Source organism: Procambarus clarkii, chromosome 86, assembly GCF_040958095.1.
Source record: "Procambarus clarkii isolate CNS0578487 chromosome 86, FALCON_Pclarkii_2.0, whole genome shotgun sequence".
Classification (NCBI taxonomy): domain Eukaryota; kingdom Metazoa; phylum Arthropoda; class Malacostraca; order Decapoda; family Cambaridae; genus Procambarus; species Procambarus clarkii.
The window spans coordinates 4,532,658-4,552,007 of record NC_091235.1 but is presented as its reverse complement, the minus strand read 5'-3'; the positions used below and the strand labels follow the sequence as shown (position 1 = coordinate 4,552,007).

Genomic DNA, 19,350 nt, shown 5'->3' with positions numbered 1-19,350 from the left:
TCTTTTTCATGTTGAAATTACTTATTATTGTATTCATTAACTCATTGTATTCACTCGTGTTTATATTTGCTTAAACTTCTTCAAAAGCTATTTTCAGTACAGCACTTTATTTTTCTCCTCAAAGGCTTTACTTTTGGCTTCCCAGTGATTCTTGTCCTTGCATAATTCCTTCATTTGCCCTTTGAGATGTAAAACTTTGCTTCTCAAGTGATCATTACTGTCCCTCAAATTCCTGATAACTTCCACGTGATGGAAGGTTATCTTGAGGTTATCTATAGATGTTTTCATAGCTTAGCATCCCTGCGGCCCGGTTCTCGACCAGGACTCCTTTTTGTTACACACCCCCAGGAAGCAGCCTGTAGCAGCTGTCTAACTCCCAGCTACCTATTTACTGCTAGGTGAACAGGATCATCAGGGTGAGAGAAACCCAGCCCATTTGTTTCCAGTGCCATCGGGGATCGAACCTGGAACCTTAGGACTACAAATCCTTAGTACTGTCCACTCGGCTGTCAGGCCCCCATTACAGAGGTGCAACACTATTGAGTGCCCAGGGAAGAAAACCCCTAAGTACATGCAGCTTGAGGTGAACAATTACTTGAGGTCATCACAAGTGAGGCTTGTAAGCACATGCATGTGAAGCATAGACTAAATCAGAACAAACTCAAGCAAATGGTCCCCCCCCCCCAAAATAGAGTCCAAATGATGGCCAAAACTTATCTGAAAAACCGAGACCCGAAAGAATATGGCAACATGAAGAGCACATGTGATAGTTGCCCTAGTTGGTCCAGGCGCTCCTGGAGCTGCTGCCTGGCAGTGGGTAGGTGTAACTAGCACGTAAACAACCTAACTAGTCTGTCTTATTTTCAGAGTTGTTCAGATTTACTTTGCTGATGTCTGTTTTGTTTTGCTCTACCTTTCTGGTGCCTATGTTCTCAGTTAAGGTGATCTCACATCCCCTCTGCTCTCTAGGCCTCTATGGGGAGACCAGATTTTGGCCTCAGATCTCCCATAAGCTTTTAGTGACTCACAAGGGCCTTGTGTGATACAGTATGTGTAGAGATACCTAGGCGGCTAGCAACAGAAGCCATTGATGGAGCCTTCCCAGATATCGCTTGGAATGTATGCCAGCTTCATATTGTACATAAAATAACGATTAACAAATACAGAAGGAAACCACAGAAGAAAATCATTGTCTCAGCACATACAGTGGTTGCAGGCTCAGAGGAAAGGTCGTATACCTGTTGATAATTCTAAGGATCAATCTCCTTGCAGCCTGGTCTCTGACCAGGTCTCCTTGCTGGTCGTCTGGTCAACCAGGCTATTTAATGCGGCCACTTCACAGCCTGGTTGATCAGAGTATGAGACGGGCTAGGGATTACCAGCGACAACCATGGGTGACTGGCTTGAAGACTTGGCACAGTGAATGCTCACTGGACTAACACCTGAAGCCAAAGTGGGAAAACCCATAAAGGGAGGGCATGGGCTAGACTAAACCCTGATAGGCAACCAAAACTATGCATACATAAAACCAACAAAACCCCAGTCTACCCCAATACTGTGCCTCTAACAAGTGTGTACATAGTTGGCAGGGTTGTCAATTATGTGTCTTTGGGTGCTCTATCTTTTTGATGGTTTTTCCCCCTTGGCTTGGGTTGACTTAGTATCCCCAAACTCCCTGTGCCCTTTAATAAGTTGACTGTATTCTGGTTTTGTTGTCCAGTAGGCACTATGACTCACAAGGGCCTGGTGGGGTACACAAGGCATTGGAGCTAACAAGCAGCAAGCTCAGGCAGCCTCCGAGCAGTCACTTGTAGATAGCTTATGATATAATCCTGTAGTAACGTCTATCGGGCTAATAAAAAGATACCAAACAACAAGAGTATTCCCAATGGAGGTTAATTATAACATGCACTCACTTGTGAGATGATGATGCCTTTCAGAACATGATTGAGCTTCCAGTGGCCAAGCTCATGACCCAACACGGCCAACACCTCACTTGTGTTACAGCCAGTTTTCTTGCCAGGGTTATCCTCCTTGCTTGGCTCCTTCTCTTCAGCTTCTCCCTTGTCATTAAGTGGAGTGTACTCCTCCAGCAACGTGTCATACAAAACAATGCGTTTATTCTTAAAGAAACCATAGAAATAAGCATTGCTGTGAGCTGATCTCTTTGACCCTGAAAAATAAACAAGAAAATGACAGTGCTATATAATTATTAATAATAGATGTACTGTACAATGACATCACAATGTGAAGTATCTATGAGAAAAATTGTGTGGCAAAGAGGAGTCCCGGCAGAGTTCAATCACAACTATTGCCATAATATTTTCTCATTATTATTAAACATAATTTGAGTCCTTCTCTGTGATCAAAATGAAAACATTTTTTATATCTTAAACATGTTTCAACCCCCTTTGATTTAAAGAAAATTTAAAGAACATTTAAATCACTTTCCAAAAAGTGTGTACTTCATCATCCAAACACTGACTTGATAAAGTGGGGTCAGATTATGGTTCATTCCTGAGCATACTCCTTACAGTAACTGGAAATGCAATTTCATTACTTTCATATAATAAAATCTTCAAGCCTTTTAAGCAATTCTCCCCTAGATCCATGATAAGTAAATCTTGAATACAATGTTACCAAAGCCCCTCTTTGAAAAGCCCCACAACCCTGGAACTTGTACCCAACAAAGTTGTAGAAGGACCAGTGGGAAAACTCAACAGAATACCTTCTTTTCCTGAGCCTGAGAAGAGACAGATAAAGAAGAAAAAAAAGGCCTTAAACTCAAAATAGGAAAAACAAGGAAAGAATCAAGTGTTAAACACTCGCAGAAATTACACCAAAGAAGCCAGCATCTTAAGCACCTCGGCCACAGACACCTGCTAGCCCTCGAGACATAATCAGCAGAAAGGGTTGGGAGCACGGCCAAGACCACAAAGTAAACTGGGAGAAAGTGCAGGACAAGTCATAAACTTAGCATGAGTATCCAGAATTAATGCCTGCACATCCTCTTAACCCTCAAACCGCTAGGGGCCCAAATGGAATTCACACCCACAGGCGCAACAAAAAAAAAAAAATCCAAAAAATTCTTTCGTCTTATAGAAGTGTTCATTTTTGTTCCCTGATCACGGAAAAAATAACAAAAAAATCGTAGGTGGCATATTTTAGCCGCAATAGGGTAGGGAAGTGTGGCAAAAAAGGGGCGTTGGCAGAGTCTTCGCCAGACGAGGTCTACTCCGCCCGAGCTGTCAGACAGCAGTTGCCACAAATATATTATTACCTAATTATTTCAATGTCTCTGATTGATTTTTTCTTAGTTTTTTTGCAGTAATATTATTCCATACAGTGAATTGTGGTATATTTATATTATAAAATGTGTGAACCATCGCTGTACTCAAAATTATGGTGTGCATATTAGTGATTCAATTATTATGTTCATAAAACAATAAACAAATAGTTTTGCTGTTGTTACACTATATACACAGGTTATATATAAGTATTTGCATGTTTTGTACACCATAACGAACTACTAAGTTGGTCTTGTGAGTCAAAAAGCAACGAGGAGTGACCGCCAAACACCAGCGAGCCACTCACTGCCACTCCCTCCCTCAACACCACCTCACTCACCCTCATTCACCTCCCACAATACTCCTTCTGTATTTATTCACTATACACAGACGTTATATATACGTATATACATGTTTTATTCACCATAACTGTACATCTAAGCTTGTATGGTGAGTAAAGGCCATAAGACGTAGCTACTCGCACAGTCAGCTGATCGGCGGCCGCCCTCAAGGCCAGACGCACTAATATTTGTCCTTCAACAATATTGTTTGTTGTGTTATTACGCTATATACACACATTATATATAAGTATCTACCTGTTTTATTCACCATACCTGAACAAATAAGCTGGTATGGTGCCCAAAGACCATAGTGGCCATCAGTAAACAACATGCCAAGTCGTGCAGACGACGCTCCTCTCTCACCAAAATGGCGGCTCCCAACCTACTACTCTCGCTGTTATCTCACACTATACACACGTTATATATAAGTATCTACATTTGTGTTCACCATATCGAACCACTAAGCTGGTATGGTAGGTGCAGTCAATAAATGGTGGCCACACACAGTCAGAAAACGACGCCACAACCCTCCCTCCCACAGCCTTACTCCTCCCTCCATGGAGCACAGCGCTAAATATCACCACAATCCTGCTATTATCAGAATCCTGGTCAGTTTTATCACAGTCAGGGGGCTTCAGTAATACTATCACTGCTAAATAATAGCAGTATCATTTATATTATGGCATTTGTAGGCGATGCTGTGGTCACGAGCTATCAGCGGTGCTGTGAGCTCGTGCTGCGTGCGCCAGCCTTGGTGGCTTGCTCAATACTGACGCTGTAACACCCAAGAATGTTGGCCTGGATTTTTTTTCTAGGTGGTATCTGGCAACTATCAGTCGTGGCTGTACTATAGCTGCCCCTATCCCAGGCGGGGCGTTTAAATTATAGCGCTAGACACGAAATCATATATAAATGATGTGCGCGGTTTCGGCTTTGTCACTGATATCATTTATATATGACATGCTGCGGTTTGAGGGTTAAAAATATAAAAGGAAAGGATCCACACTAGTCAGCCAATGTCTGCATAATGAGCTCTGTGAGCCAGCCAATGTCTGCATAACGAGCTCTGTGAGCCAGCCACCTAGAAAACTTCTACAGTATATGCACAGACAGTTCAGCCATAAGAAAACAGCATTGAATGTAATGAAACCTCTTTCTGGTTGGTCTCTGTCTCCCTCAAGCTTGCTCACAGGAGTCACATCAGCCCAAGGAGTCTTAATTGCCTGCTGTAGAGCCAGAACCTGACCCCTTCACAGAGGTGCAGGGAGCAGAGGATTCTTAGCTTCAACTCTCCCACCTGTGTCCAGGGAATACAGATTTACAAATTTGAAGCACTCAATAATTTATCTGTTTTAGTGAGTGGATTCTAGCAGTAAAAGATCTTTGCATGCTCTCCAGGTCCGCAATTTTTTCAGCTTTGAATGGGGCTGTGAGTGTGCAACAATATTCCACTCTACAGAGCACTAATATCTTAAAAAGTATCATCATTGGTGTAATATCTCGTTTGACAGGTTCTTGGTGTCTAACCTGTCATTTTTCTTACAGCTGTGACAGCTACTGTGTTGTTCTTTAAAACTGTGACATGATTACTCAAATTTTTTTTACACTGCTTTTCCTTTCAGTTGTGTGGTTTGACTGCATTTGATATGTGCTTCCTGTTTTGATATTTTCATTTTTTCTGTAGTGCATTAACTGGAATTTTATTAAACGTCATGTTATTTTCTGTAACCAAATGAAAGACTTTATTAAAATCAGATTGGATGTTTGCTGTTTCCTCTATGTTATCTACTCATGAAAATTCTAATCTTATCTGTAAAGGATGACACAGTATTATAGTTGTCCAGTACTATATCCTTGTCTATGTCTGATATGAAGACAAGAAAACTTACCAAGCAAGAATCATGTTACCTTCGGGAACAGAGCTTTACATGATGGATGATTCGGATTTTACTTTTGTTGACTATTACACTCTGGGTTCTTTTCATTTGGAAATTAAAGATCCAAGCAACAGCCTCTTGGACCAAGCTCTCAAAAGTCAAGCCTGACCCCAGACCGGGCATGGGGAGTAGAAGAACTCCCAGAACCTTATCCAGGTACAATCCAGGAGCCAGATTCCCGAAGCAGTTACACAAGCACTTACGAACATGTACATCTTTTCTCAATCTTCGGCGACTTTGCTTACAATTATTAAACAGTTAATGAGCTCCAAAGCACCAGGAGGCTGTTTATAACAACAGTTGATTGGCAAGTTTTCATGCTTGTAAACTGTTAGTAAATGTAACCAAAGCCGTCAAAGATTGAGGAAAGATGTACACGTTCGTACGTACTTGCGTAACTGCTTCATGAATCTGGCCCCAGATCCATCTCCCTACTTTGCCAGTAATTGCTTTTGGGTACATTTTGTGTGCAATAACACCATAGTCACATTTTTTTTTAAAACTTTTGCAAAATATATATTGCATCAGTGTTTTGCTTGTCTTCCATGGCATTTAAGGCCATGTCATAGTGGTCTAATAATTGTGAGAGGCAGGAGTGCCCTGTTTTAAACCCATGTTACCCAGGATTATGTAGACATCGATTTTGTGTGTTTCATAATCTTACTTCTTAGCAACCTTTCAAAGATTTTTGTGTGATATATGAGCTACGTTGCTCTCACCAAAACGGAGTCTTGATTCAAAAAAATTCTCACAAAAGCAACAACAAAAACCACATTGATGATTGCACATTTAAATATCTTGTTTTGTGTGAGGACATTTATTCATGCTCTTAATTTTTTTGCTTTTATTTTTCATACTGCTTTTGATTAGTATTAGCATCTTTAATGTATAATATTTGGAGAATGAGCAAAGTAAGTTGTTTATTTAGAAGTACTTCTTAGAAGCAGTACTTCACTTAAGTTTACTTTATCCTTTTATTAGTGTAGCAAATGTAATTCCAGTCACCAGATGTAAGGGGGTGCTGGACTATGAAACCTTACAACAGCAGGTGCTGAGGTAAAAGGAGGTTAAGATATGCAGGGTTAAGAACCATGCCAAATCTAAAGTCTGTGCTAGCACAGCCTGCCAACATGCAACACAAGCAAGGAAAATAGCCACTATGACCTCCAGAAGGAGAGAAGTAAACAACTTGGGTACAGTCACTGGAACTGTAGATAACAAGGCAGCAGTAGCACATAGCATTGAAGCCAAAACATCCAGGCTCGTCGAGATTTGGTCAGAGAACAGCTCAACCACCACCACACACAAAACAGCAGCCAAGTGGGCACAGGCCCTGCAATCTTCTGGAGTAAGCAAAGGCAGTTGCACACGGAGCTATCACATTCTAAGGCAGAACTGGAGTAAACAATAAATTCTCCAGCAGTGCAAAAGATGCATCACCCAAGAACACCTGGAAGACAAATCTGACCTTGCCACTCAAGCATTTCAGTACAGAAAAATCCATGGCCAAGCCCCCAAGGAAAACAAGGAATTGTCCGCAAGCCAGCTTAGAATCAGTAACCTAGTACTGTACTGCAATGAAAAGCAACTAGATGACCCAAACTTGAAATCCTCGAGGGTGTTGATGTTCTAATACGGTATTGGTAGCCCGATATTTGGTTAATATTCCTGGTCCCAATCAGTCTTGTGTTGCTTTTGGCTGTGTCCTGGCCTGATTTCCATCCTTCATGTTAGTGCCTGCCACCTCTCCTCCTCCCTGATTAGCCCATTGTTATCTGCGGTTAGCTAGCTTCAGGGAGCCACCATGGGGCTTCCCCAGAAACCCTGCATTGACTGTAGTGAAATATCTCTCTCTGGCAGTGCCCTAGTGGCTCCCTGTGTTCCTCCCTCCTTCCCAGGTTTGTTGAGGAATTGTTCATCAGTTTCTGAACTGACATTGAAAGCTGGCTGTTAGTGCAGTCGGGCTGCCTGGTGGCGGCTATCTATACTACTGATTTCATTTAGAGTGTAACTTATTTCATACTAATAAATTTTTTTCTGTTCATTAAATTTTATGATCATATAATTTAATAAAGATTATACTCCTTTTAATATTTTATTCATCAGGTTAGTTTCGAGTGATTCTCTTGTTCCATGTGATTCATTTGCAGAGTTGTTTGGCGGTTCAAGGCTTCATTTCCTATGAACACTCAAATTGTCTATAATGCTTCCCTGAATTTCTGGATATTTTCCTGATGGAGTAGAGTATTGTCACTTGTTCCTTGCACCTCTCTGAGGGAGAGCCAGATTCTGGCTCTGGTCTGGCAGGTTAAACAAGAACTGTTATAAATGAAGTGGCTAATTAGTATGGAGCAATCTCGGCAAGACAGCTTCAGGGAGACACCAAGAGGCTCCCCTAGAAAAACAAATTTAGCTGATTCCTTTTAAAGCTTGATCTTCATCTCTAGTACAGTGGTACCTTGGATTACGAGTGCCCCTGGTTATGAGCTTTTCGGGTTACGAGCAGGATTTGCTCGGAAAATTTGTATCGGGTTACGAGGGTTGCCTCAGGATACGAGTTTGTTGATACTCGTACGGGCTGACCTAGCGCATGGTGGCACGGCGATCGCCGCTCAGTTTGCCAGTGTCTTGTTCCCAGTGCCTATCCCGCCTGAATTCTTCACAAGGATTTATTTTCGGAGTTTTTGCTATTTGAGCATAAAATTTGTTATAATATACAGTACATCGCAATGGGTCCCAGGAAAGCCAGTGGTAAGGTTCAAGGCAAGAAATCGTATGTGAGGATGACAATAGAGGAAAAGCAAGAGATCATTCAGAAGCATGAAAATGGTGCACGTGTTGTTGAACTTTGTAGGCAGTTCTACAAATCCACGTCAACGATATGTACTATACTTGCCAAGAAAAAGGACATTATGAGTGCCAAAGTGGCAAAAGGAGTATCAACAATCATGAAACAAAGACCACAAATACTTGAGGAAGTGGAAAAGTTGTTATTAATTTGGATTCACAACAAAGAGTTAGAGGGTGGTAGTGTTTCAGAGGACATCATTTGTGAAAAAGCCAGGGTATTGCACGAAGACCTTGTAAAGAAAACCCCTGGAACGAATGCAGAGAAAGACTTAAGGCAAGCAGGGGATGGTTTGAGAAATTTAGAAAAAGAAGCAGTATTCATAGTGTTGTGAGGCATGGGGAGGTTGCCAGCTCAGACAAACCAGCCGCTGAGAAATTTATTGAAAAATTTCAAGAGTTTGCAGAGGCTGAGGGATATCTACCCGCAACAGGTGTTTGATTGTGATGAAACAGGACTGTTCTGGAAAAGACTGCCTAAGAGGACATACATTACCAAGGAGGAAAAAGCATTGCACGGATACAAGCCTATGAAAGATAGGTTTACGCTTGTGCTGTGTTCTAATGCGAGTGGAGATTTGAAAATTAAACCCTTGCTAGTGTATCATTCTGAAAATCCAAGGGTTTTCAAACAGTATAAAGTGCAGAAAAATCAAATGTGTGTGATGTGGAGGGCAAATAATAAAAGCATGGGTGACTAGGATTTTTTTTTGGAGTGAGTGAATGAAGTTGTGTGCCCTGCCATAGAAAAATATCTGCAGGAGAAACTTTTGTCACTCAAGGCCCTGCTTCTCCTCGACAATGTTCCTGCTTATCCTCCAAGCTTGGAAGATGAATTGTTGCACAGATACAATAAATTTCTCACAGTAAAGTTCCTTCCTCCTAACACCACTCCTCTAATTCAGCCTATGGACCAGAAAATCATAGCTAATTTTAAGAAACTTTATGAAAGGGCATTTTTCCGAAAATGTTTTGAAGTGACTGAAGCCACAAATTTCACCCTCAAAGAGTTCTGGAAACACCATTTTAACATTTGTAGTTCTTTAAAACTTGTTGACAAGCCTGGCAAAAAGTGACTCAAAGAACCCTGATCTCTGGCTGGAGAAAATTGTGGCCTGAATGTGTGACAGAACTAGACTTTGAGGGGGTTTGAGCCTGTAAATGATGCGCCTATTGTTGAGGAAATTGTTACTCTGAGCCGGCAAATGGGCTTGGAATTAGATGGTGATGATGTGGAGGAATTGGTGGAAGAAGACAATGAAGAACTGACCACCGAAGAACTCAAAGCCCTTCAAAAGGAACAGCAAGAAGACCCAGCTGAGGATGTTTCTCCAGTGGAGGAGGATGAGGCAGTAGCGAATGTTCCTTCTGTGACATTAAGAAATGGTGTCAGATGCGGGAAGAAATGCAAACTTTTATTGAAAAAACTCACACAGATAAAGCTGTAGTAGGCCGTTGCATTAATCTTTTCAATGACAATGTGATGCCTCACTACAGAGACATCTTGTGAAGAGGGGAAAAACAATCTTCCATGGACAGATATGTTGTGAGAACATCGAGCAGTGAGCCAAAACCAGGACCTAGTGGTATGCAGGCAAAACATGCCAGAGAATGCACCCCTGAGAGGTCCTCACTGCCTGATGTGATAATGGGAGGGGACTCCCCTCCCAAACAGTAACTCCTCTCCTCCTCCCCCCTCCTCATCATCTTCCATACGCTTACAGCATTTATCAGCAATGGTAAGTAATAACTTGAACATAGTTTTGAGGTATAGTTTTAGATGAATTAGGTATAAAATTTAGTTTGAAGTGAGGTTGTTGGGTAGCCTGGAACGGATTAAATTATTTCCCATTACTGTATTTCTTATGGGGAAATTAGCTTTGGGTTACGAGTTTTTGGGTAACGAGCTGTCTCCAGGAACGGATTAAACTCTTAAACCGAGGTACCCCTGTACTAATAACACTAAGACTTTGAATGTGAAATTAGAGCAGTAACTGATATCAAAAGTCATACAATGGAATGTCCAAGCATGTTTTGCACATTTGCCTTATTTTGACTTTCATACTTATGCAAGACTCAAACAAAACAGGTGACTGATCTTTGATGATCAATCTGTACAGGACTCACATGTAAATAAAGAAAAAATACTACTTATCTTGAATAGTAGAAAGAATTTTGAAATATGTGATTATTCACATACATGGAAGCACTTACCTTCAACAACATATAGTTTAGTAAGGGGAAATTTGATCTCTGCTGCTAAGAGTTCTATTCTGGTTTTGAGTTCACCTTCAGGAAGGGGCTCATACTTATCAAAGAGCGGTGCTATATAATCTGGATACACTGTCATGAAAAACATCACAACCACCATTGTAAAGCCCCACAGGTACAGGAAAAAGTAGTCTCCACCAGCCTGTAACGTTAACATACAAAATACATACATAAATTATTTGTTTTTTATCATTCTAAAGTGTGCTACTTAAAAGTCTTGCCATGAGTAAGATAAACACTAAGATACATCTGTCAGAAGGCCTACATGATGAGAAATAGTGGACAAAAAGGTAAAGAGGACAATATTAATAAAGGTAACTACAGTCATCAATATCCAATGTATATATATAAAAGCAATGCAGCAAATAAATTTTAATTTTATTAGGCTATTGAATCAACTGCATTAGAGCAACTGAACATGGTATCCCTGCCCTTTACACAGTGCATTTTGAAACATCATTGATTAAAATATGCTCCACAATCTAGCAACTTAGTATAATTGTGGAAAATTCTACTATATCATACTTACTAGACTCCTTATCATCCCTTTTTCTTTATCATAGGCTTTCTTTAGATCTATAAAGACAATGTACATCACACACCCAAATCTCATGTGCCTTTTCCTAATCGTTGTCTCGCCTCAAACATCTGATATACACAGATGCAGACGAGGAGTCACAATAACGTGGCTGAAATATGTTGACCAAACCACACACTAGAAAGTGAAGGGACTTTGATGTTTCGCTCCGTGCTGGACCAATCGACATTCACAAGTCAATTGTGAATGGTTTGGACCATTGTCAAGCACAATCAACTTGAGAATGGTCCAGGACGGACTGAAACGTCTTCGTCCCTTCACTTTCTAGTGTGTGGTTTTGTCAACATCTGATACACAAATTATCTCTACCACACAATCCATCTTATTTACCAGTAGCCATTTTTGTATATATTTTATGTACTCTTTCAAACACAACTCTCCTGTAAAATCAAGAACTTTACTAGCCTCATTCACTAGACTTGCTTAAATATATGGTTCGTACCCTCAATATTCACCATTACTTTCATACAAGATACAGTACTGATATGGCAAGTTTATCCCTCACTGTTAACCTCTGAAGACACTACACATGCCTATTAGGCATTTAATAGAAAATGGTGCATTGAACATGCAGTACAGTAAGGGTACATATGATATATACCAACAAGAGCATAAATGCTAGTACTAATTACAATACATGTGATAATGCAATGTCCCTTACCTTGATGATGTAGACCAAGCCTGATACAACTGGTGTACAAATGATCTGTGACACAATGAATTTCTTCAACTTATCCTTCAAGAAGAACCCTGGAGTCTGTCAAAGAATCGAGAGGAAAACTGTAAAACACGTCATGCACTCTAAGAGCAAATATTATGAAGAAGTTAGTGTTGGAGTATGGCGTTGCATTGTGTGTATAATATGGACTTATGGAAGAGTAGCAATTTTCTGTAGGGGTTAGTAAGCCTTACCCAATAACTTTCCCTGTAACACAACTAGATATCCAATTACTGCTGGGTGAACAAAAGGCAAACAGGTAAAGACCAGCACCCAGTCAATCCTCAGCGACCACGACTCAAACCTAGACCAAACTGCTCCCGATACAGGGTGTGTTACTACAATGCCACCAGGGACTGTACATCTTTATAAACAATAAATTCCAAGACTTAAACCCCAGAGCTGAGTGCATTGTTATACTCTCTTTTTCTTTTGTAATACTGTATATGACACCTAAATTACTTTGTGGACCGAGTTCATGAAGAAGTTATTACAGTTTTCCACTTTCATTGTTTCCATTGCATAGTTATATATAAGATTAATATTGTTCTTTTAGGATTTTGCTAATTTCTCTATTGTCATTTATTTATTTATTTATTTATTTATTTATTTATATATATACAAGAAGGTACATTGGGTTTGTGAGAATACATTGGATAGTACAGTATTTACATTCTTGTAAAGCCACTAGTACGCGCAGCGTTTCGGGCAGGTCCTTAATCTAGCAGATAATTTTAAGTAGGTAATTTCAATCAGAATTGATAAATGATAAAGATACATTACAAGAGAAAAATGAGATGAGAGAGATAAGTAAGTATATTAAAGCACATTGTTATATTAAAGCTCTGATTGATTACATTGACAGCTTGATTAGTAATTTAAACAAGATTAATAAACACCATACAGCAGATTGACAGCACATATAAGACAGCAATGATCACAATGGTAAAGATGTTCAGAATGGGTACATAAAGATTGGGAGACTGGGTAGCAAAAGATACAGATAAACAAGATTTATAAACACCATACAACAGATTGGCAGCACATATAAGAAGACAGCAATGATCACAATGGTAAAGATGTTCAAATTGGGAACATAAAGGTTGGGAGATTGGGTAGCAATTGATACAGTGCAATTTTAAGGCAAAAAGTGAAAAACTATGAAGATGAAATTAGGTACTTTTTAGTATTGATTTTGAATGAGTATTTAGTATTGATTTTGAGTCATCAGTGTATGAATCTCTTGCTTGTTCTTTGCATATGTAAAGTAGCATTTCTGGGGGTTTTCTATTTCTTGGAAGGCTTTCTGCTCTTTCTGTATTTCTTCATTTTGTTATGGGTTATCTTGAGGTTATCTTGAGATGATTTCGGGGCTTTAGTGTCCCCGCGGCCCGGTCCTCGACCAGGCCTCCACCCCCAGGAAGCAGCCCGTGACAGCTGACTAACTCCCAGGTACCTATTTACTGCTAGGTAACAGGGGCATCAGGGTGAAAGAAACTCTGCCTATCGTCTCTCACCGGCGCCCAGGATCGAACCCGGGACCACAGGATCACGCGTCCAGTGTTCTGTCCACTCAGCCACCGGTGTTTAAGTTTTTATTATATCTGCATGATTTTTATGTGAAGGTTTGCCTGCCTGTGTGGGAAGACTTGCTGCTGCTTGAGTGTTCCTGTAACCTTCATTCTTCTTCTGTATATTTGTCTGCACTCTCTTTCTAACTACCTGAATATCTGTTGGAGATTTTGAGGATAAATGTCTCCGTGGTCCGGTCTCTGACCAGGCCTTCCTGGTTGTTAGTCTGATCAACCAGGCTGCCCGCAGCTTGATGTACGAGTCACAGCCTAATTGATTAGGTATCCTTTGAAGGTGCTTGTCGAGTTTTAGGGCGAACCTTTTTCTTATCTTTCTCAGAGGGGCATATTTAATGCATAATTTATATGGTACTACATTTAATCTCTATAGATTGTGTTTGAGTTTAAGGGTTGCTGGCATTGCCCAGAGAATGTTTGATAAATGACCCTTTCCTCCCTCCAGAAATGATATTTTGCCTCGTTTACCCAGGGGGATGCATATTTTCCTTAAAAGAGTCACTTGCTTTCTTGTGCCTATGCTGTCGGGTCGGGTTTCCTGTTTTGTAGATGAAATCTGATCCTCTGGTTCCCTGGCTTAAATATCAGCCACATTCTGGTCCTGGTTCCTGGTAGGTGACAGATGGGGCTCAGAGACCTAGTGTGTTGGGTTAAGGCTCAGAGATACCGAAGTTAAGCTCGGGGAGCTAGTGATGGGTCCCTCCCAGAAAAAGTTGCCATGTGTGACTGCAATGCTCTATTTTAGTCCATTTCAAGAGCAACAATGTTTGTTTGTTAAAACTTAAGAAAACTAAAGTTTGAAGTCAATATTATGAAGGAACCGTTCATGAAACTGAACCAAACTCTGTTGCAAGAAGGAAAGAATGAGGAAATATTAAACTAGAAAACCTAATATATCCCTACCAGGGAAGCCTAATTAATACAAGCTTAAATTATTACTACTTATCATTAATAGTATTGATTAGGTTTTTTGGGTCTAGGCTAAATGCTGGCTCCTAAAACCCTATCATAATAATATATAATAATTAAATCTTACGCTAATTAGGTATCCTCGGTAGGGATCACACACCAATTGATTTTCTTCAACTACACCACCTCCCTGTGTGGAGGACCACACTCACCTGTTTGTTAAAGCCATGTTTCTGCTCCACCTTGAAAGTAAAATATGCTGACCAGGGAAGGCTCATGATGGTGTTGAGGAGTGACCCTAAACAGACGAAAGTTACAGTCTGAGGGATTTCTGCATCAGCATTAAACCCCAGCCATGCCGATAACCTTCCAGAAGCAGCCCATAATGCTGGGAAACCTCCACACACCATAATTCCCTAGAAAAACAACAATATTGAGCATTAATACACACAACACAAACTGATGAAAGATAATTGTCAATTACACACTTGTACAACTATTATAATTACTGTATTACTGTATAGTATATATTTGTGCACAACTAATGAAGAATAACAATGAATTCTACACTTGTGTACAATGGAAAAGCAGTGATAATCAGTTAAAATACTCATGATTTTATGCAAAGGCGAGTTCCTTGGGACCATAAGGAATCAAACTGGTTTCTGTAGCTTCTTGTTAAGGATCTATGGGAAAACTGAATGCATTCTAGTACCAAGAATTTTAATACAGTATAAACAAAATATAAATAATAAGACACAAATATTATGGTATATTAACACTGTACAATACAAATTAACGTATTGTAGTGTTACAATCCATTAACAAATTTTGTGCAAAGTTTTTCTGTGCAAATTTAAGGCTTTAGGCACAATACAGAACTGTACAGTTCAAAACACCTTATACTTTGGCATGTCTCTAGGACATGTTTTGGCCCAGGCCATATGGAAGAAGGGTGATGGGATTCACACTTCTTTAGTCAGGTGATCCTGGTGGATAATCATTTTGAAAGGGGAAAATGGTGATAAAATAACTTAACATTCTCAGTAGTTTTTTTATTTATATTTAAAAAGAGTTCTAACATTCTTGTAAATGTAAGAATATTGCCTTCCTAATAAGTAAGACCTATTAGGAAGAATATACCTTCCACCAGGTCTAAATATAGCCTCAGAGCATGGAAAATATGAAGGTATAAATGATACATCATTTAATATTGTTCTTACAGTATTTATAAGGACTTTGTAGATGGGAACCTGGTTGATACCTGGTTGATGGGGTTCTGGGAGTTCTTCTACTCCCCAAGCCCGGCCCGAGGCCAGGCTTGACTTGTGAGAGTTTGGTCCACTAGGCTGTTGTATGGAGCGGCCCGCAGGCCCACATACCCACCACAACCCGGTGGCTGTGGTGGGTATGAGGAACAACATTAGATTAGGGATTTGTGAGCCATGAGAAAGCTATTGATCATATTTAAACTTAAATTATATCACTGATTTTCATACTGAATTTGAGACACTTTGTTTAGCTCTGGTGCAGCAGCATGCATTGAATGAAATGAAGCCCCAATTTCTGGGTGAGCCACCACAGCTATCTTGCTAAGGTGGCCTCTAACTAGATTGCATCAACCTTGGAACTCGGTTCAGCCTACCCAGGAACCAGCCCCAGAACCTGTCCCCCTCATAGGGGCACAGGAAGCAGGCGACTCCACCACCTCATCTTACCTCGAGAGGGTTTGGGAGTTTTTTTTTACTCCCCATGTCCGGCTTGAGGAGTAAATGTGCCTTCCCCCAAGCACATTGGGGAAGGCTCCTATAAAGTCAGCAAACCAATACAGACCATGGCTGGGTTTTAAGAGAGACTGAAGCCTCACAACCTGCTTCCTTCTGACAATATGAGAGGTATGCCAACTCACTAGAAAGGAGACGGGAGAGATTACCAAATAATATACACATGGAAAATACTGGAGGGACAGGTCCCAAATCTGCACAGTAAAATAATGTACTGGGGTGAAGGATATGGAAGAAAATACAGAATAGAACCAGTGAAGAGCAGAGGTGCCATAGGCACAATCAGAGAACCCTGTATAAACATCAGAGGTCCGTGGTTGTTCAACGTCCTACCAGCGAGCATCAGAAATATTGCCGGAACAACCGTGGACATCTTCAAGAGGAAGCTAGATTCTTTCCTCCAAGGAGTGCCGGACCAACCGGGCTGTGGTGGGTATGTGGGCCTGCGGGCCGCTCCAAGCAACAGCCTGGTGGACCAAACTCTCACAAGTCGAAGCCTGGCCTAGGGCTGGGCTTGGAGAGTAGAAGAACTCCCAGAACCCCATCAACCAGGTAACCTACTTAATGAACTCCCCAACAACATAAACAAACAACTGAAAAGCTCTCTAAACAAGCATCTGATCCAAAAATTAAAAAGACAAAAAGGACAGAACCACATGAACAGAGCATGAAGACAGATCATGAAAGGACAAAGAGAGGCGAAATGAGTGCTAAGACACTTCATACTGACACTTCATAGTCACGAAACCAACACCAGATGGCAATGCTGCTGCAGCCAGAGCAGACCTGCAGGAGGCAGAGAAAGATATGCCAACCAGTAATCCCCAACTGGGTCTGAACCTAGGGTAGAACCAACTGGGGCTTCCACCAGGGCACCAAATACCCAAGCCTAGCAAGTAACAGATCCCTGGCAAGTTGACATGTGGACTGGCTAGAGACCCAAACCAGTCAGTCATTGATGGTACACCAAAACACTAACCTCCTAAAGACAGTCTGATCACCACCACCCACGTTATACTGTACTGGTAAAAATCCAAGGAGCCAGATTCAAGCCAAAGGGGTAAAACCTTGGATTGGTAAGCCTGATACCCCCATTACTAACCCTAACCAGTCCTGGAACCTCAGATGAATATGAATGTGCTAGTATGCATCCTTGAGTTCCAGGGACACCCTACAGGTAAGTGCCTGTAACATTAGGCAAAGCGAAGCCACAGAGGTAATGCAGAAGGTCAGACAGGTAATGAAGCTGTTCAGTCATGAGAGGTCAAGAACATACCATAGGTCCACTAAATCCCAATTCGGGACCCCCACAGAAGAGATGAGGTTAAGTCGACCACACCTGAATCCAACCATGGCACAATGACAGTGCAGTGCTGATGGGAAGACTCCTGACCCAACACCCCAGATCCCTCTAACAGAAGGAGAGAGGGGGGGGGGGGATGACCAACTCCACCAAGAGCTGAGGGACATAATAGGGACATGCCCACAAATTGTGGGACCAGGAGTTCGTAAACCAGACTAAACACACCCCCACAAAACCATCATTAGGGGCTAACCACAAAAAGGACCAGCATGAAGAACCACGAACAGAGCCATCCATCTACAACTCATAATAGCAACAACGTGTAGAATAGGCAACAGCCGTAGGAAGTGCAAGAGCCCAAAAATCTGACTGCCGGGGGCCCTACCTGATTGACAGCAGGCGAGCCTCTCATCTCTACCAGACCCCCTCCGACCAGAGGAGGCAGAACTCTGCTGGAAAAAGATCTATGAGGCTTAAACATCAATGCAGCAGATGAAGACTTGAAACAGCCTCCCTGAGAAAGATGAAAATATAAAATGTGGTGGTGGTTGACAAAAGGATTAAGGACCAGGCCAAATCTATAAGCTTTAGCCAGCACAGCCTGTTGACACATGAAACAGGCCAATTGAAAAGCTGCCACCATCTCCTAAAAGAGAGGGGCAAGCAGCACAGGCAAAGTTGCCAAAGCCAGTACCATAGGCAACAAGGCAGCTATATCAGGAACCAACACCAGTAAATCGAAGCCCTCATGGAGCTTGTCTGCAAACAGCTCCGTAACTGCTCAAACACGCATGATGGCTGCCAAGTGGGTACAAGCCCTGTGGTCTTCCACAGTAAGGGCTGCAGAGCACAGGCAGCTGCACATAGAGCTGCCACATGCCCACATCCTTGGGGAGCACCAGAGAAAACAAGCAGTCCTGAAGCAGTGCATAAGGAGTACCTGCTTCACCTGTACCTGTTTATCACCCAAAAATATTTGATAGAACACACTGTCTGCCAATCAAGCATTCAGGTTTGAAAAACTCATGCTAGGAACATGGGTTTTGTTCCTTGAGGAAAAACCCTCAAGGAACAAAGAGGACTGTCAGCCAGCTAGGATGAATCTGGTACGTCATAATATAGCCAATAGGCAGCAGCAGAGCCAAACAAGACCACCGGGTCCATCAAAGAATCACTGTTTAAACTTCACAGGAGTAACCACCTGTGCCACAGATGGCACAAGTCAGAAAACCTCCAAAACCTGGAGGTTTCTGCACAAGACAACAAATCCGTAGAACCTAATGGAACACGGAAACTAACATTGGGGGAGCAGCCAAGGACTCAAGCTGTTGCATCAAAGTCCACCCTCCACCTACCCGGGAGCAAAATACCCGCACATCTGGCAGAAATAACATCCAGAAAGGATTGAAGGGCAGCCTATAGGACCCTCCTTAGGCTCTCCCCTAGCCCTGGAAATCTGCCACGATGGCCCCGGAGCAAAGTCGTATGCCTAGGGATAGAAAGGCATCATCAAGGACAAGATCGGAGCTAATTATAGATTGTGAAGGCAAAGACTCCGCATCTCTGGCAGGAAGGGATGAATCAACTACCTCTGCCGTTGAAGTGAATGGGGCCACGCTTCAGAGATTGCCGAGCTATATCCAAAGCTAAACCTGACCCAACTCTGAAACCGGGAGGAGGGGGGGGGGGGGGGAGAACAGAAACTGGGTGAACCACACCAGTAAGAAAAAGGAACAGGTTGTACAGCCTGTAGCCCAGGTAGAAAA

General features: G+C 41.6%; 1 protein-coding gene across 7 annotated transcripts in view; it reads right to left on the bottom strand.

The window, feature by feature from the left end:
* LOC123768999 (CAAX prenyl protease 1 homolog) overlaps positions 1-19,350 on the bottom strand; it is a 49,782-nt gene that overhangs the window by 11,768 nt on the left and 18,664 nt on the right. For all 7 annotated transcript variants that reach the window (XM_069317024.1, XM_069317025.1, XM_045759959.2 and 4 more), the window contains 4 exons: positions 14,710-14,913; positions 11,943-12,038; positions 10,627-10,825; positions 1,917-2,173 (listed from right to left, as the gene is read on the bottom strand). In XM_069317024.1, coding sequence (XP_069173125.1) covers positions 1,917-2,173; positions 10,627-10,825; positions 11,943-12,038; positions 14,710-14,913 — 756 coding nt within the window. The remainder of the gene's footprint in view (positions 1-1,916; positions 2,174-10,626; positions 10,826-11,942; positions 12,039-14,709; positions 14,914-19,350) is intronic.